The following is a 27,291-nucleotide window of genomic DNA, read 5'->3' as shown; positions in this document are numbered from 1 at the left end:
CACACATAAAATGGAGTGGGTGTCCCAAAGCGGGAATCATTGAGGCGGGGTGGATCATGAGGCTGGCAGTGATGCAAGAAGAGAAGGAAAGGAAGGGGGGGGGGAATGTGTGTGGATTCCGAATGTGGATTCCTGCCTATGTCCCTGGTTTCAATTTCCACACTTCTTGCTTAGGGAAGTGCTCCCACCCTCCCCACTGCTTCCATCTACCTCCAACAGAGGAGCAACCACAGCTGGAGTAAACAGAAAGTTAAGGCTACTATGCCAAGTGCAGCACATACATTCTCTCATTTTGCCTACAACAACGCCATGGGGTAGACGCTGGCTCCATCCGGTGATGGGGAGACTGAACCCAGAGTGGCGCGCTGGTCAGTGGGCAGGACTACCACAAATGGCTGAGGGCGAGGAAAACAGAGAGCCCCCAAACATAGGGACCCCATCCAGGGCAAGAGAGGGGAAAATGTGAGGTTAACAGGAAAGAGACCAAGAATCAGGCCCAAGAGGTAAAGACCCAAATGAAGCCAGGCTCCAAGGACAAGCCTTCATAGCCACTGCACATGTCCATCCCCCAACTCTGATTTTGATTTTGGGTTGTGTGGGGAAGTCCTATTGCTGTAGGTACTCGGGGTGGGGCCAGGCTCATAGACTGAGCTGAAGGAATTTCTGTGACCATTTGTTTCAACCCATCATCATTTCCTCAGATGAGGAAACAGGTCTGGAGCACAAAAGCAACCTCCCCAAGGTTTCAAAGTGACATGAGGACAAAGCTAGACTGAGACCCAGGTCCCTGTCCAGGTTCCCACTGTTTTTTTTGGGGGGGTGGGTGGGTAGGTAGGGCAGTCTGGAGGAAATACAGAAACACTGAAACAGAGCCAAGAAGTTAGCGTTGTGAGGGTGCTGGATGAACAGGGTGCTTGGTCTGGCAGTAAGCACTGGAGGCCCCACTTGGGGAGGGCAGGGGTGCAGGCTCAGCTGTCACTGAGGGTTCTCCAGGGCTGAAGGCAGGGCCAGGGAAGAGGTGTACCCTCTCCCCACCCTAAGCCCACCGCCACTGAGGTGGGCTTTTCTCTGGGTCCCTGCGAGGCTACCCCTCTCAGCATCCTTTGTTCAGGAGGTGCTGGTGGCTCCTGGCCTCACAACTCCTGTTTTTCAAGGCCCACGTCAGATCCCAAATGCTAAGTTTATAAATCTCTGGTCTCAAAAAAAGGTAACTGGTGTCATCATAACAATCCAAGTGGTTCCTTTTTAAAGATCTTTTTGGGAGCTTGTTCCTACCCAGCTGGGCCTGCGTTGGGATGAAAAGTACATTGGACTTTAGACCAACCAGACCTGCCTTCAAACTGACTTCTCGTGCTATCCTGCCACATGACCCTGGACAAGTCATTTAACTTCTCTAGGGACTCTTTTCCTGGTCATCAGTACAATGGGGATGATGCTTCCTGCTCTGGCTAGATCATGAGACTTGGAAAGGGCCTTTGCAGGCTGCACAAGTGGATCCTGATACCCCTTTATTCCATCATCTCTACAGGGCCCTTGATACAACACTACTGAACAATAGTTAATTCAGGAGAACGTAGCTAACCCCCCTACACCAGCTCATTTGCCAGGTCCCCTTGTTGGTTTCATGATGGAGACAGAAGAGGATGGGACTCAAGTAAGGGACACAAGGGTTGTGGTATTGGTTCGGTCTCTGTGATCCTGGGCCAATCATCCCTCTCTGGTTCTCTGCTTCTTCATTGTGAATACTAGGGCCAGACTGGATGATCACTAGAGCCCTTCCTAATTCTGGACCCAAACATTCCCAGAGTGAGTCATTTCTGTTTCAGATGACATAGCTGATCAGCAGCACCTAGCCCAGGCCAGGGCAGCTCTGAATGTGGGTGGGGTGGTAGGCTGGAGACAATAAGAGACTGAGCAGATCCCAGAGGAGCCCTGGAGCCTCCCATCAGGCTCCTGCATGTGCTACAGGGCAGACTTGGGGTATGAAGGCCCATGGTAGTCTGTGGTTCCTTCCCAGCCTGAAACCCTGATGCAGCCTAGGCAGATAGCTGAGGACTAACCAACAGATGGGCGGGGCGGGGTGGGAGGGGGGGTGTGTGTGGCGGAGGTTGTGCTGGGGAGGGGAGAGGAAAACTCCCCAAAGGACAAGGGTGGGGTGGGGCGGGGCTAACCCGCCTTCTCACATTCTTTTCTGGTGCCAGCGGTTGGGGAGAGGAGGAAGCCAAGCCTGGGAGCTAGCTGGCAGGCTGGCTGCTGGGGGCTGGTGGGAACACGGGGAGGAAGTAATGCCCACCACCAGGAGGTCTCCCTAAAACAGGCCAAGTGTTGGGCAGGGGCACATCTATGTGCCATCCTCACTAGAACATGTGTTAGGTATGGTAACTCTTGCAAGAGCAAGAGTCAGCTCCGGAGAGAGGATTAAAATCTCAAGAGGTTTGTCCCAAGGTTCCTGGGGACCCCAGTGACCAGCTCCAGGGGAATAAGTACAGTATATTTTTTTGTTACAAGGCTCTGGTGGCATGCCTGTTTCTACAGCCATCTCACGAGTGGCATAAGGGCTGCCTTTCCAAATCCCTTTCTGACTGCAAAGGAGCAAATATTGCCCATCTGTGTGCAAGGGATGTAGTCCTCAGATTATTCCTTGCTTCTTTTCTGTCTCTGGGTGGTCCCTTAATCCTCCAAGAGAAAGTGTGGAGGGGACATCCCCTTTTCTGCTGCTTCCCTCTGGCATTCCATTTGCAGAAAGGCTGAGTGTGGCCAGCAGTGGGAGTCAGGTAGCTTCCTGGCCTGGTGTCCTCTCCAGGTGAACTTCCACTCTCCGTGGCCCCGCCTTGCCACTGGGTGGGCTGGCATGGGGGCGTAGGCGAGGCCAGAGGCCCTGGGCTGGCAGTGGGCGGCAGGCACCTGATCTTCCCCCGGAAATGGAGAAACACTGGACTAAAAGCGCCAACAGGCATCTGCCCCTCCTCTCCCCAACTCTCCCAGAGTTCTCTCCAGTTCAGATACTTATCGCCTTTGAAAAAAAAAAAATCAAGACAAGCTAGTCTTTCAGGTAGTTTCGAGACAGTTTGGACTTTCTCACGGTGGCGGCTCAGAATCAAGCCCTCCTCGAGGTACCTCAGGTACCTCCTCGAGGGTGGACGGGGTCCTAATCCTCCCTCCCTCTCCCTTTCCAGTGTAAAAGTGTCAACAGCTCCAGGCTGAGCTCTCCCCGCGCCGCTGAAGTCCTCAGTGTGCTCGCATCCCCCCTCCTCGAGGCCCCTGCCACTTGTGAGACCCCACCCAGATTACGAACTGTACTGCCCGCCACAGTCCTCCTTGGCCATGGCCCCAAGTTCCCAGAAGAGGGGTGCTCCGTTTCTCTCTGCCGTCTTCCCCCTCCTGCACTCGGAGGGGTTTGGGGTGGGAACAGACACAAACCCCACCCCAAACCCTCGGCGAAAGAAAGGGCCGGGGCCGGTCTCCGCGCCCCAGCTCGCTAGGGCCCCAAGCCTCCCCCTGCCAGCTCGGCTTCGGAGGAGTCTTCTATGATCGTGCCCGCCCAGCTCGTCCCCGGACCCCGTCGAGGAGCCAGCTGGCGACCGCAGTGCTTTTCTCTTCCCGCCCGGAGTCCACCCGGCGCGGGCAGCGCCAGTTACCGGCACTTCCGACCGCGGACGGGGTTCCCGGGACGAACAGGTGGCCCCGCAGAGGGGCGCGCGGCAGTCGCACTCACTCACCCAGAAGATGAAATTAAATCCGAAGAGCAGGTATTTGATACACTTGGTGCCTCCTTTGACCGGCATCGTGCGGGCTAGACGGGCCTGGACCGGACTGGTGAGGGACTGGGGGGACGCGCGGCCGGGACGAGCGGCACCAGGATTCGGACCGAGGTGTCGGCGGCTGCGGGCTGGCCTCCGGGCTGCACTTTTAAAAAGTGCCACTCCTTACTGCGCGCGAGGGCTGCGGTGCGCATGTGCCGTGGACCCCGCCCCCGGCCGACCCCGCCCCTGGCCCCACCTGCCCCACCAATGCCGGCCGGCCGGCTACTGCCCAGGTTCCGGGGACTCCGGCTCAGCAGACCCGGAGCCCGCACTCTCATTTCTCCTCCTGCCTCCCGCACAGCCCTCTTTCCCCCTAATCGGCCATACCCTCCTTCCCGCCACAGACCTCCCGCTTTCCTCTCAACCGTCCAGGGATCACTCCAGACTGACACCGTTCCCCCCCCCCCCCCCCCCCAGCCACTTTTACCCAGGAGTTCTATGGAGGCCTCGCCCTTCGGTTCTCGCTTTGTTGATTCTGGGCTTCCTGCCTGAGTTCTCTTTGGGGAGATTTTCCTCGGGTCGTTGGGGTAGAGTCCCCTTGCCCGCAGAATGAGGGCTCTTCTTGCTCAGGGCTCCCCTTGAAGGGAAGCTGCCTGGCTTTATTTCTCCTTGAGGTGGCTCCTTGCAAACTGTCATTTGGAGTACACTTACTTGGCACATCATGCGGAGTAGGAGGAATTAGAAGCTGGCAATCCAGGTGGGAAGAGAGGTTGGAGGCTTATGGGAGTAATTTTCAAATATAATCTCCGAATTGTAAAATGGCTGATAATCCGGTGGTCCTGGAGTGCTTCCTGGCCTTGAGGTTTAAATGCCCTGAGAGGAGGAGAGTTTGTAGCCAGGCTTCTGTTCTTGCCTCTACTCCATATCACCCTGTCTTGCCCTTTGGCCTCGGGATGCTGAGTTCTGAGCCTGTTTCTCCTCCACCCAAAAACTTTCAAAACCTTTTCCTCATTCAATGGCCCAAGTTGAAATTCCCCATAATGCATTCAGCTCCTTGTGCTGAACACTGCTCTACCTGGAACACACTGCCCCATTCACTCCTCACCTCTGCCTGGCCTTGCATGTGGTGTGTGCCCTCTGGTTGGTTGGCCCTGCCCTCTTCAGATGTAGACACTCTGAGGCTCCTCTAACATTCCTTTCCTGTTTCTCACTAAAGGACGAGGAGAGTCTTTTCAAGTCCCAAAAACCCCTTTATTTAAGTTTTTCAAAACGAATTATCGTTTGCAAAAGCAAGAAACATCAGAAAATACCAACAAGCAAAAAAAGAATATAACTCAATTTCACCCACTAGAAACAGAGAGGGTCAGCACTTTGTAGCTCTTATCTTGCTGTTTATTATCACGGTCATATTTGGCTCATTGATTCATTCATTCAAAAACATTCTTCAGTGTCTACTTATAAGGGGGCTCATTAGGGGCAGGGGCTGGGTGTCCACTGGTGGAGGGATTCAGGCATCCAGACAATGAGGGAGAGTGCTATTTGGGTGTCATAGCTCTGAACAGATTGGTAAGTAATGCTGCAGAACCACAGGGAAAGTTGTAATCACTGGAGAACATTGGGCAAAGCCTGGGGCTGGGGCTGGGGCTGTCTGGGGTCTGGGCTGGAGCTCACGGTTGGGGAAGGTATGTGGGAGGTGAAGGTGGAGACCCAGCTGGGGTGAGGTGAAAGGGAGCCTCCCCTCCGCACTTTGCACCCTGAGGTAAGGGGTCGCCCACTGAAGGGTTCAGGCAGGGAATGGGTTCCAACTGTTGTGTGATTTAGGTTGATGGCTACCTGTATTTTAGGCAGCTGGGTGGGGGAGGGCAGGAGGTACAGGCATTTGGCCCCTTGAAGTTAAGGGCTATTGTTTGTGCAGACCTTGGCTCAGAGCTTTGGGGGATTATGTGGAAGGTGACAGGTGACAAGTTGTTGTATGGGGTGGGGGGCCCCTGCAACTGGGTAGTATGAGGGGAGCATGGGACACAAAAGGTGAGGTGAGGTGAGAACATATGGAGAGCAGTTAGGAGGCTCTAGAATAGTTCAGGTGAGAGACAAAGAGAAATGGATGGGGGGGGGGGGCGGGGGGGAGGGGCTGGAGAGTGCAAGCAAAACCGGAAGAGGGGACAGTGTGTGTGTGTGTGTGTGTGTGTGTGTGTGTGTGTGTCAGCATGGGGGGGGGGGGCATGATGAGGAGAGATCCCAGCCAGAACAGCAAGAGACAGATTATGGAGGATCCATGCACGGGTTCTAGTGCTTCTCAGGAGCCCACTATGCCTTGGACTGCACTGTATACTGAGATGGAGGGAGCTCTGATCCTCACGGAAGAATCTCCATGCAGGGCAGGTAAGTGTGAGCTCAGGGAATCTTGGCTCAGGGGAGATGTGGTCTAGGAACAAGGGGCGACACAGGGTGCATCCCCAAGCTTGCTAGAGTCAGGAGAGGCTTCTCAGTGCAGGGAACACAACAGCAGCTGACTTTGGGAGGCGGGGTGGAGAGAATTCCAGGCCTAGGGAACTGTATATGCAAAGGCACAGAGCAGGAAACTACAGGCGGCTGGCCGCTCTGGGGAAACTGCCACTAGTGGATGAGAAGGAGAAAGAAGGATGAACAGGAAGGAGGAGCCAGGAAAACAGGGCTCCTACAGTTTACACAGCACCGAGAGCAGTCAAGTGGAGGAATTTTGGTAATGCTCTACCTCAGTCACTCACCGTAATCTAGTGTCCACTGAGGATGGTTGGGGCAGGGCAGTATGTGGGGGTGGTAAAGAAAACAATGTCCCATTGTGTTGCTCTCAGGCAGAGGCTACCTATCTAGGGAGAACTGGTCTAACGAAAGAAGATTTTATCTTTTTATATTCTTCTCTCCTCGCCTCCTCTCACTCCAACCTGTTCACAAGCAAAGGTGGGAGGAGTTCAGTAAATATTTAAGCTTATAGTAGAAACTACTTGCTAGGGTAATGTGCATATTGAATGAGGTAATCCACTAGGAGGGCCTGGTACAGTGCCTTACCACACAAGTGCTGAAGAAATGTTATCTATTGTTACTATTACTATTATTATTTATACTCAAGAAACAATGGAGGGGGGCATAGTTAAGCTCCCAATTACAATCAAGGGGGTCCTTATCATGTGAGTGTGGAGATAGATCTGAATTCCTCATCTGAACTTTTGGTTTATTTTGGACAAGTCCCTTCCTCTCTCTGGGCCTCAAGTTCCACACCTGTAGGAACATTTTGGATTAGGAGATGGCGGGGCTCCTGCATTGTGACATGCTATGATGTAACAAGCCTCTGGGCCAAAGTGTGTTTATTACACATAGTTAGTTCTACAGGCGACCAGGAAAAACAGAGATGGAAAAAATATGGTTTGCTTTAGCTGAAAGGGGAAAATCTGGGTAAGCCCCTGAGTCAGAGATCACATGGAGGCACAGAGGGCTTCCAGGCTTTGTGGCGCTGGGAGTGGGAAACTTTTCCTCCCTTCCCTCAGGGCATCCTGTTTCTGGAAAAACCCAGATTCGGGCTGAAGGTCCGCTTTGGCTTTTGTGCGCCCCCTGGTGTTAAGATTGGAAGCCTCAGGGGCGAGGCGAGTTAATGAATCCGCCACACCCATCTCCAGCTGTGGGTCGCAACAGGCAGGACCCACAATCTCTGTCCACTAACGCCCTGCTGGCCGCCAGGATCACACCAGTGATCATTCTGTGGCTTGTTTTCTCCCTGATGCTGCCTGTAGCATTTCATGCTGCTGACCATCCCTTCTTTCTGGACATTTCTCCCTTGGTGTTCCTGGTGCTGTACCATCTTGGTTCACTCCCTTCACTTCTAGAAACTTCTTTCCTGCTCCTCTTAATAAGCTCAAATGCCACCATTTCATGAAATCTTCCTTGAACATCCCAGTCTTTCCCTCCGTGGATTACCTTGTTTGAATCTTCCTCACGTGTGACTCATTGACCTTCATCATGTTCTCTTGTGGGTACACATTTTGGTGGTGAGCTTCTCTAAAGGATCCTTCACTTGATTAATTTCTGGGTTCTCCATAGCTCCCAGTCCCTTGGTGGCCCATCCAGGTCCTCTGGACACGTGTGTGGAAAAACTGCAGAGGACTGGTTTTTCTCAGGCTTTAGTCCTCTGCCCTCTGCTCCCCTCTAGACTCTCTCTGAATACTCACCTCCCTCACCATTTCTCTTTTGAGCTGACCTCTCCCTAAACTCGTCATGATATCCAAGGGCCTGTTGGGCATTTCTACTTTAATGGCCCCTCACATCCTAATCCCCCAAATCTGTGAAGACGTCACCTTACACGTCAGAGGGCATTTTGCACACATGATTAACTTAGGGATCTTGAGGTGGATTATGCTGGTGAGTCAGGTGTGATCATGAGAGTCCTTACGAGAAAAGACAGGAGGGTCAGAGTCACAAAAGGAGATGTGAAAGTGGAAGCAGAGGTCCGAGTGGCGTGGGGCCACGCGCCAAGGGACACAGGCAGCTGACAACAGCAAGGAAGCCGATTCTCCTGTATAGCGGCCAGAAGGAACAGCTCACTTTAGATTTCAGGCCTTAATGTGTTACAGAAGCAAGAGGAATCTCAAAATTAACATGAGATCAGAATTCATGACCTCGAGGGCCTCCCTGCACCAGAAGCCTTTCTCCTCACCCTCTCATCTGTCAGCCCGGAAGTTCATGTCACCTGTGACTGCTTGTCCCTCCAGTCCCACACCTGCTTCAAGAATGTGGTGCTTGCTTCTGGGTGTCTCTCATGCCACTGCTGGCAGTTACCACAGAGGCTGTCCAATTTACAGATACGGAAGCAAGGGTAAGGCAGGAGATAGTGATTTGTGGCAAAGATCAGGCCTCAGGCCTTCTGCCTCCAGCTCTGAGGGGGTTTCTCAGCCTTCATTCCTCCTGCCTCCTGTGGGCTATGCCCTCAAAGCTCTTCCTCAACCCAACAACCATCCCACCCTCCTCCGACCCCTTGTCTTCGCCTATCCAGTCTGCACACATTGCTTGACTGGCCTTGTGCTGTCACTGGGCTTGGGCTGCTCCACGCCTACGCCCACCTTCTTTCCATTGCATTAAACACACACGCAGTCAACGGGAGACCACCCATGAAGATGCCATGGAGAGTTGACCGTGAAGAGTTGGATGAGGAATGAGAGCTCACAGGCCAGAGAACACCATTCTTTTATTTTTAAAAAATGTTTGTTTACTTTTAGAGAATGCAAGGGAGGGAAGGTCAGAGAGAGAGAGAGAGAGAGAGAGCTACCTGGGTCTCGATCCCATGAACTGTGGGAGCACTTGAGCCAAAATGAAGAGGCAGATGCTTAACTGGCTGAGCCACCCATTCGCCCCAGAGAGAACACCATTCTAAAATCCCTTTCAGGATGTCTCTTTCTTCAAGCTTGCGTTCTGTGGCAGGCACTCCTGCCTTGTCCCCTGCCCCTGGCACAGCCCTGCCAGCCTTCTCTCCATTTGGAGCAATGGAGCACTCACTTGGCATTTCCAGTTTGTAGCCTCCACTCCCACTACCCCAGCTTGGCAAAGCAAGTCGTATTTCTCAGGATCTGTCCTCTTCAAAAGACTGGGGGGTGGGGAGGGGTTGTAAGTAATGGATATTTAATCAACTTTTGTCATACTCCTAAAGCTTTGCTTTGCTCTTCCCTACTCATTTTTCCTGCTTGAAAACCTCCCAACTGCCCCTGCGTCTACACTGTTTTCCTCGGCACTGTCACTTTCTAACAGAATGGGGACTTTTCTTAGTGTGTGTACTGTCACTGTCTGCCTCCACCTACTGGAAGGAATATAAGCTCCAGCAGAGTGGGGAGTTTGGACTGTCCTGTTCGCAGACGTGTCTCAAGTGCCTTGAACAGTGCCTGACACACAGCAGGTACTTGGGAAATATTTATTTATTGAACATATGAAAAGCTAATGTTCCAACTCTGAAATCATCACTAAGGCCCTGGACCGTCTTAACTGAAGCTTACAATTCTGATATTTATAATTCTCTTAGGATCCGTGCTCACTCCTGCATCTATGCCCGAGCTCCCACCTCCTCTGTCCTCAGCTGGGACATCCTCCTCTCTTCCCTTGTGTGCAGCTGACATGGCTTGAGGCCAATGAGGCCAATGGGGCCTCCACCTTCCCCAGTACCCTTGGTCACCGCAGGCTGCTCTGACCACCACCCCCCCACACACACACACACCTCAGTACTCTTGTAGCAGTTTTCTTCTGAATCACCCACTAGACTTGTTCAGACATTGTCCCAGATGGTAACATCACATTTCATGAGTCTTTAAGAAAAATCTCCCAACCAGATTATCAGCTCCTGTGGTACCCACTGTAGGTGCTCTACAGATACTCAGTGAAAAACAGTCCAAAGAATAACTCTTAGATGGGCACATGTGATGTGCCAGATGCTGTTCTACCTGCTATAGAAACTCATTTAGCCCACAAATAGCCCTCTGGGTCAATAGTCTTATTACCTCCCCTTTACAAATGGGTAAACTGAGGTACAAGGAGGTTAATTAACTTTCCAGGAAGCAGCAAAGCCAGGATTTGAACTCCTATGGACCAGCTCCAGAGACCAGTGGATGTGTTAACACTTTTTGCCTTTGATCGTGGCAGAGGGTGAAGGGGCTGCAGGTGACGCCCCAAGGGCTGGGCCATCCCGAAGGTGCCTCTGAGCAAGCTGACTCCCTGAGCCTTAGGGGCTGACCACAGGTGAAATTTGCACCTTGGCTGGCCTCTGCTAGCGTCTGTCTTTCTGAGCCTCCCTGTCCACAGGTGTGGAGCTGGGCGATTTACTGCTTTTCCTCTGCCATGCGGAGTGAAGATGACTGCTGACTTCTGTTCTGGGTGGTAGTTCTAGATTCAGGAGAAGGGTCAGAGGCTGGACACAGGCTCCTCCCAGAGGGGAGGTGTGTGTGTGTGTGTGTGTGTGTGTGTGTGTGTGTGTGTGTGTGTAAGTAAGACCTGGGACCCTAGTGTGTGTGGGTTCGGGCAGATATGGGCAGGTGAAATACACTTAAGGTAAGCCTAGGGGTAAGAAGCTGTCACTACTCTCTGCCTGGGGCCTGTGAGAAGGGTTGGGAGAGGGGGAATATTGCCACAGGGTCATTGCCTGAAGATCGATAAAGTCTGGACTCCCCTGCACAATGCAGGAGGTTATCTGGCCTATGCTGATGTCTGTCACCCATTTCCCCACTTCTAGAACCTGATGTGCTCTAGACATTTTGCTCTACTTTTCTTTTTTTCTTACTCTCTTTCTTGATAGCCTTTTAAAGTCCGGAATAACTCTAGGGTTACAGAAAAGTTGTAAAAATAGTACAGCTTCCCCCTAATGTTAACATCTTATGTTACCATGGGATGTTTGTCCAAACTAAGAAGTTAACACTGGTACAGTACTATTAACTGAACAGATTTTATTCGGATTTCATCAGTTTTTCCACTCATGTCCATTTCCTGTTCCAGTATCCAATCCAAGATCTCACAGTGATTTAGTATCTTGCATTTCTTTTAATTCTCTGAATTCACTGGGCTCATGCCGGCCTGTTTGCCTTGGAGCCTGCCATTTTCTTTCTCACAGTAACTTTCCTGCTCATAGCAAATTCTTATTCATCCTGCAGTAACCCTTTTTTTTGAGTCAAAAATAATGTGGGGAACTTGGTAGGAGTGGGATTTGGGTATCTGGCCCTTCACAGTACTGAGTGGGGGAAAATGCCACTCCCCTTTCCACGCCCAGGATCTCATTTAACTCTCACTTGGGTTTTATATATCCTTTACACAAATGCAAACAAATACTAACGCATATTACTACTCATTCCCCCTTCTCCCAGCCGTGGTTACTCAAGGTCCACAGGTGACTTTCATAGGACAGCATAGTTGGCTGGTGGCAGAGGGGGAACCTGAACCTAAGTCTCTGAGTTCCAGTTTCATCGGCTGGCTGCCTGGATCCTTCACGCGTGGCCTGTCTCTGCTGTCCTCGGTTGTCCAATCTGGGTATGCCTCGGTATAACACTTGGCACAGTGTGGTGGATGGTGGGCTTCCTGTGGGTTCTCACCTCCGTGCATATTTAAAGTGATTGTATCATCCTTGGCTTTGGGGACTTTCCTCAGGTTACTCCAGGCTATGTTGTGGCTGGTGTCCCCAACACCCATCAACCCACCTCTGCCCAACAGTCCAGGAAAGCCCCCAGGATGCCAGACCCCTGGGTTCCCTGACTCCGTGTACCACCTGGGGCTTTGGTGGACTTTCGGCACCGCCCCCCCATCCTCTCACCCCCAAGTCACCATTGCGTGGGGTGCTGTCTCTCACCCACCACCTTTTGGGGATGTTTGGGAGGCTAACTTTTCCATGAAGCATGAGGGGTGTATTTTCCTCTAAATTTAACTTGAGGTGATTTAACATCTGAAGTTTAACATTTAGATGATTGAAAAAGAAAGATATAAGAGTGGAGAGGGAGAAGTGTCCCTCTTAGAAATTGTTCTAGATTAGGATTTAGGAGTCATATCAACCTTAGGCAACATATGAGCCTGGTTGGGATCCTTATTGAACCAGATCAATTATTTAAAAGATTTTTTTAGGCAATTAAGGAAATTTAAATATTGACTATGTATTAGATGATAAGGAAATACAGTAATTTTTTAAGTGGATGATGGTATTGTGGTATATTTTTGAAACACCCTATCTCTTAGAGATTCATCCTGAAGTTTTTAAGGCTAGAATGATCTGGTGTCTGGGACTTTCTTTAAACTTCTCAGCCCCTTCCCGAAAAGTGGGAAGGCAAAAGAAATACGAATGGCAAAATGGTGGTCATTGTTGATGCATGGTGAAGGTACATGGGATTCATTATACTACTCTCTGTACTTTTGTGTGTATTTGAACACTTCCATAATGACAAATCTTCATCCAACCTCCTATCCCCTATCAGTCTACCCCCCCTCCCAGCAACCAGTGCTGGTTTCTATGCATGGTTCTTTATGCAAATACTAATACATATTATTCCTCACTCCCTTTCCCCACCATTTTTTAGCACCTTTTGCTACTGGTGCATTTGCCTTTTCCCATCTTGATTATGTGCAGTGGGCAGAATAATGCCTCCCCCAAATGTCCACATTCTAGTCCCTAGAACCTGTGCATATGTTACTTTACATGGCAAAAGGGACTTTGCAGATATGATTAAGATACCGACGATTATCCTGAATTATACAGATGGACCCAGTCTCAGCACATGTATCCTTAAAATCAGTGTTGTGGTCCTGGCTATGGTTAGAGCGAGAGGTGATAAAAGGTCAGAAAGACAGGACAGTGCTGGCTTGAAAGCCAGAGGAAAGGAGCCACAAGCCAAGGAATGAGGACAGCCTCTAGCAGCTGGAAAAGGCCAAGAAACAAATTCTTCTTCCCTAAAGCCCCCAGAACTAGGAACACAGCCCTGCGGGCACCTGGTTTTAGAGCGATGAGAGCCACGTGTCAGACTTCTGAGCTCTAGAAAGGCAGTATGATAAATGTGTGTTTAAGTTTATGGTAATTTGTTACAGCAGCAATGGAAAGGTGCTGCCTTCCATCTTGGAGATACTTCTGTATCAGAATAGAGATTGTGCAGCACTGGTTTCCCAGGTTATATACACTGGCTCTGAAGTCTGACAGATCTGGGCTGGAGTCTCAGCTCTGCCGCATACAAGCTGTGTGGTTTCAGGCAAGTTACATCATGTCTCTGAGACTGTCTGCTTATCTGTAAAAAAGGGAGTGATAAAAGCACCTGTCTCATAGGGTTGTTTGGAGGGTTAAATCATACAGCCCATGCAAACAATTAGCACAGTGCCTGACAATAGTAAATGCACATAAAAGGACAGCTGTCAAAGTATGGAAAGAGCGTAATGTCCATCGAGATGGAAGAGTGGATAAAGAAGATGTGAGATATATATATATATATATATATATATATATATATGCACATATGTGATGTATATATATCACATACGTATATGTATATATACATATGTACACACGTATATATATACATATACACATGTATATATATACATGTATATATATTCACACAGTGGATACAATGGAATATTACTTGGCAGTCAAAAAGAATGAAATCTTGCCATTTGCAACTACGTAGATGGAACTAGAAGGTATTATGCCAAGATTAGTCAGTCAGAGAAAGACAAATATCATATGACTTCACTCATATGAGGACTTTAAGATACAAAACAGATGAACATAAGGGAAAGGAAGCAAAAGTAATATAAAAATAAGGAGGGGGACAAAACATAAGAGACTTATTTATTTTTTAAAATTTTTAATCTTTATTCATTTTTGAGAGAGAAACAGAGTGTGAGCGGGGAAGGAGCAAAGACAGAGGGAGACACAGAATCCGAAGCAGGCTCCAGGCCCCGAGCCATCGGCACAGAGCCCAATGCGGGGCTCAAACCCACAAACCGTGAGATCATGACCTGAGCTGAAGTCAGATGCTCAACCGACTGAGCCACCCAGGCGCCCCGAGACTTTTAAATACAGAGAACAAACAGGCTTGCTGGAGAGGTTGGGTTGGGGGATGGGCTAAATGGGTAAGGGGCATTAAGGAAGACACTTGTTGGGATGAGCAGTGGGTGTTATACATGGGGGATGAACCACTGGAATCTACTCCTGAAATCATTATTGCACTATATGCTAACTAACTTGGATGTAAATTAAAAATAATAATAATAATAATAATAATAATAATAAATTAATTTAAACAAAAAGGTCAGCTGTTAGTAATACTATTAACATAATTACCATAACAAGGATCTTTCCCTGGGTGCTCCAGGGATAGCTCCAAAGCAGCATCTGAGAGAGGGTGGCCATCACTGCTCTCCTATTTTTTCCCAAGTTGAGGCTCCCTCCTTCCCACACGAAGGGCGTGTCAAGGGCCAGTGGATCCTGGCAGGCTCCCACGCTGCTCCCACATGGTGTAGCTTCTCTGAGTGATGGGGACCTCCAGGATCCCTCTCCGTACCTGTGCGAGCTCACCTCCTGCTCGGGCTGGCAGTCTCCTATGGGTCTTTGTGGTTATTGGAAAGGTTTTCACCCTCCCTGTGACCCCTGTCCATGTTCTGCCTTCTGGTCACCACATGGAATGAGTTTGCTTTCCCTTCTACACGGCAGTCCTTCTGCTTTTTAGATGAGTGTGGAGTGGGAGAAGGAGTGTCCTAGGCTGGGGGCAGGGATGGCGGCACTTACTTGCTGAATGGCCCTGGGATTATGTGAGCCTTTTCTGTTTCCATCATCTGTAGAAAAGGAACAAAAATATCTGTTTCAGCATCCTTGTGGGACCCTATGGAAAATATCCCCCACACAGTAAATTCAGCTTCCCTTCTCTCCCACTCCAGGCCACACCTTAACTGCTCCTTGGGGAGGAGGTTTGGAGTCTGCCCCGCCCCCTCTGGCTACTGGGGAGTACAGGGCCCTGACCTAGAGTCGGCCTCCAGGGATCCATAACCACTTGGAATCTTCTGCTACGGGATAGTCTTTGCTGTCAACCCTTCCCCGCCCCACCTTGGGCCTTCTCTCTGCTTGGCTTCCAGGCAGGAACAGCCTTGTCCTCTTTGGGGTTTGGGGAAGCACTGTCCTCTCACTGCTGAAGATGGAGCCCCCACCCCCACCCCCCAGCTCTCCCCGCTTCTCTGGCCTCACTGTGCCTGATGATGGGCTAAAACTCCTCTCCCTGCCACACAATCCCACAGATGCTAATGCTTTTACTCGGCATGGAAATACTTCCTTATTTTTAGCTCTGGCCCTGGTCCATCCCTCTGCACCCCTCTCTTTGTTAACTTGTCCAGATCTGCAAGTTGTTTTCCCAAATTTGTAGAGTCACAAGAATGCACTCTGGTCACAACACTTACAGGGGCTGTGCCCACACTTCTCCCCGTCACCTTGTTTACTTGTACACATCTGTTTCTGCCATATACATCCTCAAAAGTGTCTCCCCAGCTTCTTCCTCAATTCCTGTACCTGCCCTGTCCCTCCCTCCAGCAGAGAGGAACAGTCCCAGGAAAACCAGAAGCTGGAGGGGTCAAGGGAAGATGGTGAGAGGGAGACATCATTTCCTTCCTGGCCCCAAGAGGCCAGCTGGGGAGGGTGTTATATACCGTCCTGCGCATGCACACGCATGCGTACACACACACACACACACACACACACACACACACACTGTCCTGCCTTTTGTGGCGGGTGGGGGGATGGCTGTGGCTGGATTAGCCAGCTTTCCGAGGCAAAAGTGGTTAACCCAGAGATTACTGTGCTTTCCCTCCCAATTTAAATTTAAGATGAACAAACAAACAACCGCCGTTGGAACAAAGAGTCTTAAACTAACATTGACACAGAAAACCAGGCTTCTAAATTGAGACATGCAGTTTTTCCCCAGGCCTGGCAGTCCATGTTCCTCTCTCTTGAGGCAAGCTGGGTTCCACATATTTAGCATGAATTCCACCTCTGGGGCTTGCCTTGCTTCCAAACTGAGACTGGAAGTTCCCTGAGGGCATGGGACATTTTGTTCGCCTTCCTTTTGTATCCCCAGGTCCTCAGGGTAAAGCCCAATTCCTTAGGGCCCGCAGTATATGGTGGACCTCTCCCAACACATACACCCTGGACTCTCGGCTGTTCCTGAAATCAACAGGCACACTCCCCCTCTGGCCTGGGCACTCGGTGTTTCACCAGAATCCCTCCTTCTTCTGGGCCTCTGCTCTGAAGCACCCCTATTGGATAGCTTCTCAGCTTTACCAGTGACACAACCCAGCCCAGCCCAGCTCAGTCACCCATTCCCTGTCCTCCTCCCCTGCTTTGTTCCTCCATCACCCTTAATCACCACCTGAAGCACATTGGTTTGTTTTGCCTCTGTCTCTTTCCACTTGAATGTAAACTTCACAGGGACAATGGCAGTCCTTTTATTTGCTGCTCTATCTCTGGGGCCTAGACCAGGCCTTCAGTGGGTGTTAGTACATAGCTGTTGAAAAGGGAGTGCTTCATATATGTGGATGGATGTGGCTTGCAGTGGATGCTTCTCAGCCAGGACAGCTGGGCCCCTGGATAAGGACCTTGTCAAGAGAGAAAGGGGCCCGCTTGGCCTCCCTCTGAGGGCTAAGTGGCCACCCACTGTCCAGGCAGAACACAGAATGGGGAGGGCTGGTGTGTGGGACTAGGCCTAGTCAGAGGTGAGGTGTCCCTGGCTCAGCAGCCAGCCATTCCTGCCCGTCCCTTCCTGTGCAGTGAGTAAGCCAGGTTGGGGAAATGAGCCAGGAAAGTGGCCCCAGTCAGGAATACAGCGGGGTTAGGGGTCAACAAAACAAGAACTTGCACCCCTCCCACTCTGCCCATCAGAGGCGCCTTTTCTGTACCTCCCATCTCTGTTTTGGTCAGTGTCTTTCTGGGTTGAATCGTGCCCCCCACTCCCGAATTCATATGTTGAGGTCCCCACCGCCGTGTACCTCAGAATACGACTGCAACTGGAAATCACGTCACTGCAGATATAATCAGTCAAGTTAAAATAAGATTACACTGGGCTAGAGTGGGCCCCTAATCCAATATGATTCTGTCCTTATAAAAAGAATGCCACGCAGACAGGGATGGATTTTGGAGACGTGATGCTAAATGCAATTAGCCAGGCACAAAAGGACAAATATTGTACGGTTCCCCTTCTGAGGTACCTAGAATAGTCAAACTCCCGAAGACAGAAAAGAGAGCAGTGGCTACCAGGGGCTAGGGTAGTGGGGGATGGGGACAGAGTTTCAGTTTGGGAAGATGCAGAAGTTCTGGAGATGGATGGCGGTGATGGTTGCCCAACGTTGTGAATGTGCTTCATGCCACTGAACTCTTAGGCTTCAAAATGGTTGAAATGGTAAATTGTTTCGTTATGTATATTTTACACACACACACACACACACACACACACACACACACACACACACTCACAAAGGCCCTGTGAAGAGAAAGAGATGCAGACAAAGGGAAGACATTGTGAAGATAGGGAGAACACCATTGACAAGCCAAGGAACACCCACAAGGGGGACTGCAAACCCACAGAGGTGGGGAAGAGGCATGAGATGATGTCCCTCACAGCCTCAGCAGGAACCAACCCTGTCCCCCTTGTCTCAGACCTCTGGCCCCTGGGGCCATGAGACCATACATTCTCATTGTTTACCCCCGAGTCTGCAGTAGGTTCCGGCAGCCCCAGGAAATGGATATAATACCTCTCCTGGTGGTAATGCTTCCTGCCAGGGTCCCTTGATTTCTGGAATTCAGACTCACAGAGAGAAGAGCTGGTTTGTGAGGATTCTTCTGCTTTTGCCTTTCTTTCATTCCATTTGTTCTCTTGGTTGCTCCTTCCCTCCACTGCCTCCTCCCCCTTCTCTACGGTCCCATTACAATATAGGAACAATTACTTGTTCAATGTCTATCTCCCCCTCTAGACTGTGGGTCCAGGAAGCCAGGGACCTTTTGTGCTCATTCACTGCCGTGTCCTCAGTGTCTGGCCCTTTGGAGCACTGGGTACACATTGTAAATGAGTGAGCACTGTAGGAAGGGGAAGGATGAGTCTTGTCATGACCGCCCTCTACCCCTACGCCCTGGTTCAGTCAGACGTGTGTTGATAAAATGTGCTTATAATGGCAGAGGCAGTAGAATCCCCCTCCTGACCATGCCAGCTGATTGGGATCTCTCCTGGGTGGGTTAGTTGCTACTGCAGAAAGTCCCAGGGGCAGGGCAAGGGCCTGGTGGACAAAGCTGTTTCCTTAGGTCTGCCCAATTCACACCTAGCACTTGTCCAGTAAAAGAAGGGCTAAGGAAGAAGCTGGCCCATATTATGTCAGGCAGAGCCTGGAACCGGATTGGAGAAGAGTCTTGGGTGGATATTGGAGTACACATTCCTCTTCCTCTTTCTTACTCCTGACCCACTCTGCTTCTCTGTTGTGGGAGCAAAAAAATAGGAGTGGGGGTGAGAAGTAGAAAGAAATAAAAGTCCTCTCCTCATCTTTTATTTTTATTCATAGATTCGATGACTATTTATCGACTGACCATGTGCCTGATACTCTGTTTACGCCAAGGATGGAGAGGTGAATAGACTCATTCCCCAACCTCAAGGAGCTCACAGCCTGAACAGGGTGATAGACAGGCAAACTGTCCCAGAATAAGGTCACAGCTGCTCTGATGGAGGCTACGTAGGTGGCTGTGGGAGCAGAGGAGATACTCTGAGTGTGGGACTTAGTGAAGGCTGCATCAAGGAGGTGCCCTCAGAGAAAGGACTTGATGGATGAATAGGAGTTTGACATATAAAGAAGAGGAGACGGTGGGGAACGGGGAAAGTGTAATATAAGCAGAGAGCATAGCACCTGGCAAGGTGGGAAGTCACAAAAGGGCTATGTAGATCTGGGGTGACGGACGTGGGCATGGAGGTGGTGGGAGGTTGTAGGGAGATGGTGTGGCCAGAGTGCCTGCTGGCCTGGACTCACCAACTTGGGCGTGCTCCTGAGAGTGAGAGGGAGTGAATCTAGGCCTCGTGTGTGCGCTGGTTATTTTCTCTTTGTTCTCCTTCCTGCTAGCCCACCCACTCACTCCTCACCTTCTCCAAACACTGCTTCACCCAGGCTCTCTGGCCCCCTGGTTGGAGGACAGGAGGAGAGATAGGTTGGGGTATTTATCCCCCGGTTCCCTTGTCACACTCCAGGCAGTGGCTGCATCCCTCTGTGGCCATAGCTCTGGCTTTCCTTGGCTCCAGTAGCATGGTTTCTCTCTTTGCCTCTCAGGCCTAGGGAGGGGGAGGCTTCCTGCCGCCCCACAGCTAGTCCCCAGAGGCATCCCCACCCCTGTCCATTCACTTAACCCTGCATTCAACTCTCTTTAGAAAACCCCTCTGAGAGTTCCTCTGCTTCTCCCCAGCAGCCTGCCTGATGCAGTAGGGGTGTGGCTTAGTCAGCATTTGGTGGGCAAAATAGCCCTGGTGAGGAGGTAGACAGGTGGGGAGGGACGGAGCCAGGAATGCTAGTTAAGACACTTTTAAAGTCCAGGTAAGAGGGGGAACCTGGGTGGCTCAGTCAGTTAAGCATCTGACTGGCTCAGGGCATGATCTTGGGTTCGCGGGTTCAAGCCCCACAGCGGGCTCTTTGCTCTGGCAGAGCCCGCTTCAAGTCCTCTGCCTCCCTCTCTCTCTGCCCCTCCCCTGTTGGTGCTCGCGCTCTCTCTCTCTCAAAATGAATAAAAATAAACTTAAAAACTTAAATAAAGTCCAGGTGAGAGACGATGGGCTGGCATTGACCCAGTGACAATGGGATGGACAGGAGGGATGAGAGCTGGGAGGCATTTCTGAATTAGAACTGTCACGTTTTGGTGACTTACTGGGTAGATGGGGGAGGTGAGCGGAAGCGAAAGATGGACCCCCAGGACCTGCTTGGAAGACAGAAAATATCGGTTCACAATTGCTGCCCAATAAGGCGTTAAATCTATTTCCAATCCAAATTTGGGACTGTTTAGTTTTTGCTTAACCTCTCCTATCTGGAAAACACTTAAGTACCCTTGGAGGCTGTGGTTTAGATACCAATAGGGCAAAATTGTTACCCAACAGGAGGCTGTTCAAAGAACCAGAGACAAAGCCACTGAATCAGAGACAAAGACAAGGTGGATGATGGAATTTAATTCATTTTCATTTTCACACGTGCGCATCTCAGGCCACTGAGCATCCATTCACCCTTTGGGTAAAAAAGCACCTCACATGCCCTTTAAGAACCTCCCCTTCCCTCCCCCCACCCCTGCTCCCCATTCTGGCACTTATACTTTGGGTGGGATTGATCCCACTCTAGGAGTCAGCCCGACTGGCCAAAACCAGTTTGTCTTCCAGGCTTGGGAGGGGCCTGGGCTCCAACCAGAGCCAATGAGACTTTCTGGAAGAGAGGTGGGGGTTCCTCCCCCACAGGCTTGAATCTGGAAGCATGGACATGGGAACCACTGTCTCCATTTTTGCCATCGGAGGTGGCCTGAGAAGACACCAGCTCAGGGAGCAGATCAAAGACGAGCTGAGACGTGGAAAGAAACCAGGGTTTTGTGGTAGCGCAAACCTCAGGCGACACCAGAAGCGGCTCAGCCCTTCTGCTGGACTTTTCAGTTCTGTGAGCTCGTATTTGGTTTCTGCCTTTTTCTTTTTTTCTTTGGTCACTTGCAGCTGAGGGAGTCCTAGACGAAACAGCAGATGTCCTCAAATTGTGTCTTAGATTCTAGTTTTTTAGAGACAGTGCCTCGTGGAAAGTGTAATGGGATTTGGTGAGAACATCACAGTTCCCCACTTAGGCTAGCTCCTTCCATCTCAGGTCTGTGTTTGTGAAACAGTGCCAGGAACGCCTGCCTATTTTGAAGGAAAAGTAAGAAAAAGAAAAACTGTAAGGTGTTTTCAGATTTTCATTACTGTTATTTTTATGCGCTCCTTGTGGGTAGGAACTAGAGTGTTTTTTGTTTTTGTTTTTTAAAAAAAATTTTTTTAACGTTTATTTATTTTTGAGACAGAGAGAGACAGAGCATGAACAGGGGAGGGGCAGAGAGAGAGGGAGACACAGAATCTGAAACAGGCTCCAGGCTCTGAGCTGTCAGCACAGAGCCCAACGCGGGGCTCGAACTCACGGACTGTGAGATCATGACCTGAGCCGAAGTCAGACACTTAACCGACCAAGCCACCCAGGCGCCCCGTGTTTTTTGTTTTTGTATGCACCACAGAGACCGCTAAAGTGCCTCACACAAAGCAGGTGGTCAATAAAACTAGAGCTCTGTTTGAATCAAATTGAATGTTCTTCCTGCTTATTCTGTCCAAACTACAGAGGAGGAAAATGGAGTCCCAGAGAGACGAATGATCAAGCCATACGCCAGGAGCAGACTTGGGAATCCTGTTGCTGAACTCAGCTGAGGTCAGAAACCTCAGTGAAGCTCCATCCCTTTGAGATGATGAGGTGACACTTTAGTCGTCTGGTCCCATTGAAAGGGCGGGCCTACGCCGGCCAACTCCATCTTGTTCTGTGTCCTTCACCTTGACCACGCCTCCTCCCCTTGAGTAACCACCCCCCCCAACAAGACTCGGACCCTTCCCCAGCCAATTGGCTGAGGCCACAGCCATTACCTCACCAACTGCCCCTAGGCCCCAATAAAACCTTTGTCCTTTTGATACTCACTTTGTCCTTTTGATACCCTCCCCGGTATCTCACCGCTGTGTCGGTGCAGGTAGGGGATTGAGCTCGAGCTAGCTCGAATAAAGGCTCTTTTGCTTTTACATCGGACTCGGCTCCCTGGCGGTATTTGGGGATCACGAATTCTGGGCATAACGCCATGGCCTCTGTCACTAGCCTGTGGGGTAACTTTGGAGGAATCCCTTTCAGCCCTCTGGGCCCAGGTTCCTCATCATTTGAATGGGGTTAGTCCTCACCTGTAAGCCTCAGTGGGCAAATTGACAGGCCACACCCCCCTGCCCCCCCAAGGTGAGATAAGTGTGATATTCCTGGCTGCCCAAGGACAAAGAAAAGGGGAAAAACAAATGGTTAACTGATCAAGATCATAGTCCCACAGGACCTGAGTCTCCATCTATTGGCAAATATCTTAGTAAATCACAAGAAAAAGGCAATCTCAATAGCCTAATCTCCAGAAACCTGTAGACTCCTTCTCCTGGAGCCCCACCATCACCCCTCCATAGTGATGTGGGAAACGAAGACAGAAGGAAATGGCAGAACTAAATGTCCTTATAACCTGCAGCCCATTGACAAATACTTGAGGCTGGCAGAGTAAAAAGTTTCTCCAGGAATTCCCTACGGTCTGAATGCTAATGCTTTGCTAGAGGGAAAAACAACTTTAGCCTGACAATAGCTAGGCCTCCACTATCCTGGGAATCTTCTTTAGCATATGAAAATCTCCCTGGAAACTACCCCTGGACTTTACGCCTCCTAACCCCTAACCCCGTAGTATAAAACCAGTCTCTCCTCATGGTCCCCTGGGCAGCTCTTTCTGCCCGCGGGTACTGTCCCCGTGCTTTAATAAAATCACCTTTTTGCACCAAAGATGTCTTCAAGAATCCTTTCTTGGCCATCGGCTCCGGACCCCGCAAACCCCACTGTCACCCCAAAACCTGATCACAGAGGTCTTTTTCAGCAGGTGCTGCATGAGGAAGAAAGCCGTGTGCTGGGGGGCCCTCCAAGCGCCCTTGTCCACACGATTTCCTGTGCTTTTTTCCAGGCTGTGAGAGATTTCTCTCAGCGACAGGGAGAAAGCTGAGGCACTGAGAAGTTGAGTGTCCTGCTGAAGGCCATCCAGCTAATCAGAGACACGGCAAAATTCACACCCACTATTGTGACTTTCAGTTCAGGTCTGGCACAGGCCTCTGTGCCACCTGTCGGGAAAGCCAGAGCCCCTAGGGACTTGCTCACAGATGGTGCTCCATAAATGCTGAGGGGTAGGCTCAGAGGAAGCCGGCTTGTCCCAAGGCCAAGACCGGTGCTGGTCTGGCCACTCTGCAGATGGCCTTGCTGAGGCCTGGCTGGTGGGGGCGCTGGAGGCCCAGGTTACCCAGTGGTTTATTTGGGGGGTGGGTGCTGTGTTCCTGGCGGAGGTGGGGTTGGTTCAGCAGGACTTGGTGAACAGCCTCTCTCAGGCACCAAGGGAGGCACGGCTCAGATGCTGGGCCGTGAATAGCTCTTCCGGCCATTGTGCTCACCAGTGCCCCGGGTCATGAACACAGAGGCCAGGATGCCTTTGTAGAACTCACAGCAACACCCTGTACTTCCCCCCGCATTCCAAGGAGGCTCCTGAGTTTGGTCACTTATGGGAGGTCTTCCAGACACCCCCTTCCTCTTCCTTTCCTGGACGCCATCCTTTTCGGGACCCAACGACAACTCTTCATGGTGTGATCTGAGGGCTGTGGGAGGGTCTGTAACAACGTGGCTCTCCCCATGTTGGGCAGCCCTCCTTCCAGACGTTATCTCTTGGCTACACAAAATATTAACGTCACAGCAAATATTTTCTGATTTAGGCTCTGTTTAAGAGCTTTACATACTAATTTTGTCAACAAATCCATGAAATAGATGCTATTGTTATCGCTCCCTGCCTGTTGTTATGAAGGCAACTGAAGCATGGAGGGTTCCAGTAACTCCCCCAAAGACACATCAGCAGTGAGTGTGCAGAGCCAGGCCTCAGACTTCATGCATCTGAGGCTGCAGCCTGTGTTCTTAACCACCTTGCCGCATTACCCGCTGTGTTAGCCTGGTAGTTTCTACTTTGGAAATGGGTAAGGATGAAACAGAGACATTCACTCATGAATCTTTTTATTTTATAAGTTTTTATTTTACAATATTTTTAGATTGGGGCACCTGGGTGGCTCAGTCGGTTAAGCGTTCAACTTCAGCTCAGGTAATGATCTCACAGTTTGGGGGTTCGAGCCCTGTGTCGGCCTCTTTGCGGACAGCTCGCAGCCTGGAACCTGCTTCAGATTCTGTGTCCTTCTCTCTCTGTCCCTCCTCCGCTCGCACTCTGTCTCTCTCTTTCAAAAATAAATGAACATTGGGGCGCCTGGGTGGCTCAGTCGGTTGAGCGTCCGACTTCGGCTCAGTCATGATCTCATGGTTTGTGTGTTCGAGCCCCACGTCGGGCTCTGTGCTGACAGCTCAGAGCCTGGAGCCTGTTTCGGATTCTCTCTGACCCTCCCCCATTCATGCTCTGTCTCTCTCTGTCTCAAAAATAAATAAATGTTAAAAAAAATTAAAAAAAATAAATGAACATTAAAAAAATTAAATATTAGAATATTTTTAGATTTATGGAACTGTTGTGCAGATATAGTACAGAGAATTCCTGTTAACCTGTGTCCAGTTTCTCCTATTATAGACCTCCTGCATAAGTATGGCACATACTTATGTGCACTTATGGCACTATTAATGAACCAATATAGATACATTATCATTAAGTAAAGTACATAGTTTATTTAGATTTCTTTCTTTATTTTTTTACCTAATGTTCCTTTTCTGCTCCAGGATGCCACATTACATTCAGTTGTCATGTCTCCTTAGGCTCCTTTTGGCTATGACAATTTTTTAGACTTTCCTTGTTTTTGATGACCTTGACAATTTTGAGGAGTACGGTCAGGAATTTTGTAGAGTGTTCCTCAAATAGGGGTGTCTGGGTGCCTCAGTTGGTTACATGTTCAACTTTGGCTCAGGTCATGATCTCACGGTTCGTGAGTTCGAACCCCATGTCAGGCTCTGTGCTGACAGCTCAGAGACTGGAACCTGCTTCAGATTCTGTGTGCCCCTCTCTCTCTCTGCCCCTCCCTCTCTCTCAAAAATAAATAAACATTAAAAAAATTTAGAATGTTCCTCATTTAGAATTTGTCTGATATTTTCTCATGATTAGGTTGGGGTTAGGGCTTTTGGGGAGGAAGATCACAGAGGTAACGTGCCGTTTTCATTATATATCAAGAATACATACTATCAACATGACCTGTGACTGTTGATTTATTACATATCAAGGGTATATACTATCAACATGACCTGTGACTGTTGGTGTTGACGTTGACCACGTGGCAGCGTGGCATTTGTCCATTGTAAACTTACTCTCCCTTTCCAGTACTGTACTTAAGAGGTATTTTTTGACCTCTAGGAGGAGATGAAGCTGGTGACTTTCTTAGAAGCAGGGACAGGGGAAGGAGGGCAGAGCAGGGTGATGGCTGTTCTTCTGCATCAGAATTAAAGAATTTGCACTTGCCCAGGAGGAGAAGCTGGCGGCTTCTGAGGCAGGCTTGATGTAAGAGTCAGATCAGACACTTAGCACGGCCCAGGGTTAGGAGAGGTACCTGGCCATTCCCTGGAGAATCAGACCAGACAGGCCTCGCCACTCAGCTTGGGTCTCATTTTCACAGACCTCCTCTCTCAATAAGTGATAATCAGACACAGAGACACACAGTGACAGCACACAAAAAAGATACATGCTGTTCAACTCTAAACTCGCATCTATCTTACCATTGGGCCATTTTGGGTAAGAGTTCAGGATCAATATTTGTTATAAATCCTGAAATGATTTTGTAGATTTACACCATAAGATTGTATTATACTTTCAGGCTGAGAGTGTAAATTTTGCATTGTAAATATTTGAAACAGATCTCAAGTTTTATAACCTTGTATGGGTACTTCCTCATTTTATAAAATATATGTACTGGCAATCTAAAAATACGGCAGTGGTCTGGGCCCCCTCCTGGGACCCCTGAGAGATGCTGCCTCCTTCAAGCACCAGGGGCTGGTGAGAGGTGAACCCCAAGCCTAGCAGACTCAGAGGGCCAGCTGGACCAGAGCTACACAGAACTCTGTGGCCAAGTCATGTGCTTACATTAGTCTGTCTGACGAGTTACATTTGTCTGTCTGAGCTAAATGTGTGACATTGAATTTGACATTTAGTTGATCTGAGAGGCAAGGCCCTGGCAGGCCAGATTTTGGTCCCAGTGTTGGAAGGAATGTGGGAAAATAAAAGGATGCTTTGTATGGAAGTGGCCATCTATGATTTCCAGAATAGCTCCAAAAGCCTGTCGCTGTGCGGACATTACATAATTAGAGATAAAGATCCATGGATATTTGGGGGTCTAGGAGTTACTTGTTAAATGAAAATGCTCCTAGGATATGAAATCCCTGTGGCTGTTGGCAACAAATATGGCAGAGGAGGTTAACCAGCTTCCTGAAAACAGCCAAGTCCTATGAGAGAGGACGCCCAAGACAGAAGTCTGGAGAAGGGTGACAGGCAAAGCCGCAAGGGGCAGGGGGTGAGGAGACACAGACTGGGGCAGTGAAGGGAGGCTCCAAGGACATTCATGAGTCTGTGGAAAGCTGTCCCTGTGACATCCTATTTATATCTGTTTGACCTCAGATGAGTCACTCCTCCATTGCTTCAGTTTTCCCGACTTCTCTGGAACATCTCTGTAATGGTCCCGTGGTCAGGATGGGACCCTTTCCCTCATTTTCCCACCACACACTGTGCCTTTATCACCCCTGCCATGGCCACCATCAGCTAACTACACTGTCCCAAGTGGGATTATACCTGATTGAATTCTCACAGCCCTGGGGCATAGGGCAATAGCCTTCACTTCACGGTTGGGGAAACAGCTTTTTAGAGGTTAAATAGCATACGCAATGCCACCTGCCAGCGATGGGTGGGTGTAGGGCTTCCATGGCTACATCAATCTGGTTGGGGGCTGGCAAACTTTTCCTACAAAAGGTATTTTAGGATTTGTGGGTGACATATGGTGTCCTGTCCTCTACCTTCTCCTACTGTCTTCAACCCTTTAAGAATGTGAAAACCATTCTTAGCTCATGAGTGGTACACAGACAGGCCACCAGCTGGATTTGGCCTGCAGGCCATGGCTTACTTACCCCTGGTAACAGGTAAATGGCAATGCAGAATCGTACACCCTCCCAGATTTCAGAGGGGGTCTAAAACCCACTCAGAGAATCCTGGCCCGGGAAGGTGGCAGGGTGACGT

The 27,291-nt window shown here is 49.9% G+C and overlaps 1 protein-coding gene and 1 long non-coding RNA gene across 2 annotated transcripts in view; one reads left to right on the top strand and one right to left on the bottom strand.

Annotated features, from left to right (window-relative positions):
- The window catches only part of CD9 (CD9 molecule), a 33,850-nt gene extending 29,925 nt beyond the window's left edge, over positions 1-3,925 (bottom strand). The window contains exon 1 of the mRNA XM_007089644.3: positions 3,720-3,925. Coding sequence (XP_007089706.1) covers positions 3,720-3,785 — 66 coding nt within the window. The 5' untranslated portion in view covers positions 3,786-3,925. The remainder of the gene's footprint in view (positions 1-3,719) is intronic.
- Positions 3,926-9,549: 5,624 nt separating this feature from the next.
- LOC122240282 lies at positions 9,550-21,837 on the top strand. The gene is made up of 4 exons (XR_006219760.1): positions 9,550-9,660; positions 11,609-11,771; positions 18,807-18,869; positions 21,615-21,837. It is a non-coding gene; the product is annotated as an uncharacterized LOC122240282 (long non-coding RNA).
- Positions 21,838-27,291: the final 5,454 nt, after the last annotated feature.

The sequence above is a fragment of the Panthera tigris genome, chromosome B4 (assembly GCF_018350195.1).
Source record: "Panthera tigris isolate Pti1 chromosome B4, P.tigris_Pti1_mat1.1, whole genome shotgun sequence".
Taxonomy (NCBI): domain Eukaryota; kingdom Metazoa; phylum Chordata; class Mammalia; order Carnivora; family Felidae; genus Panthera; species Panthera tigris.
This window is presented reverse-complemented; position numbering and strand designations above follow the sequence as displayed.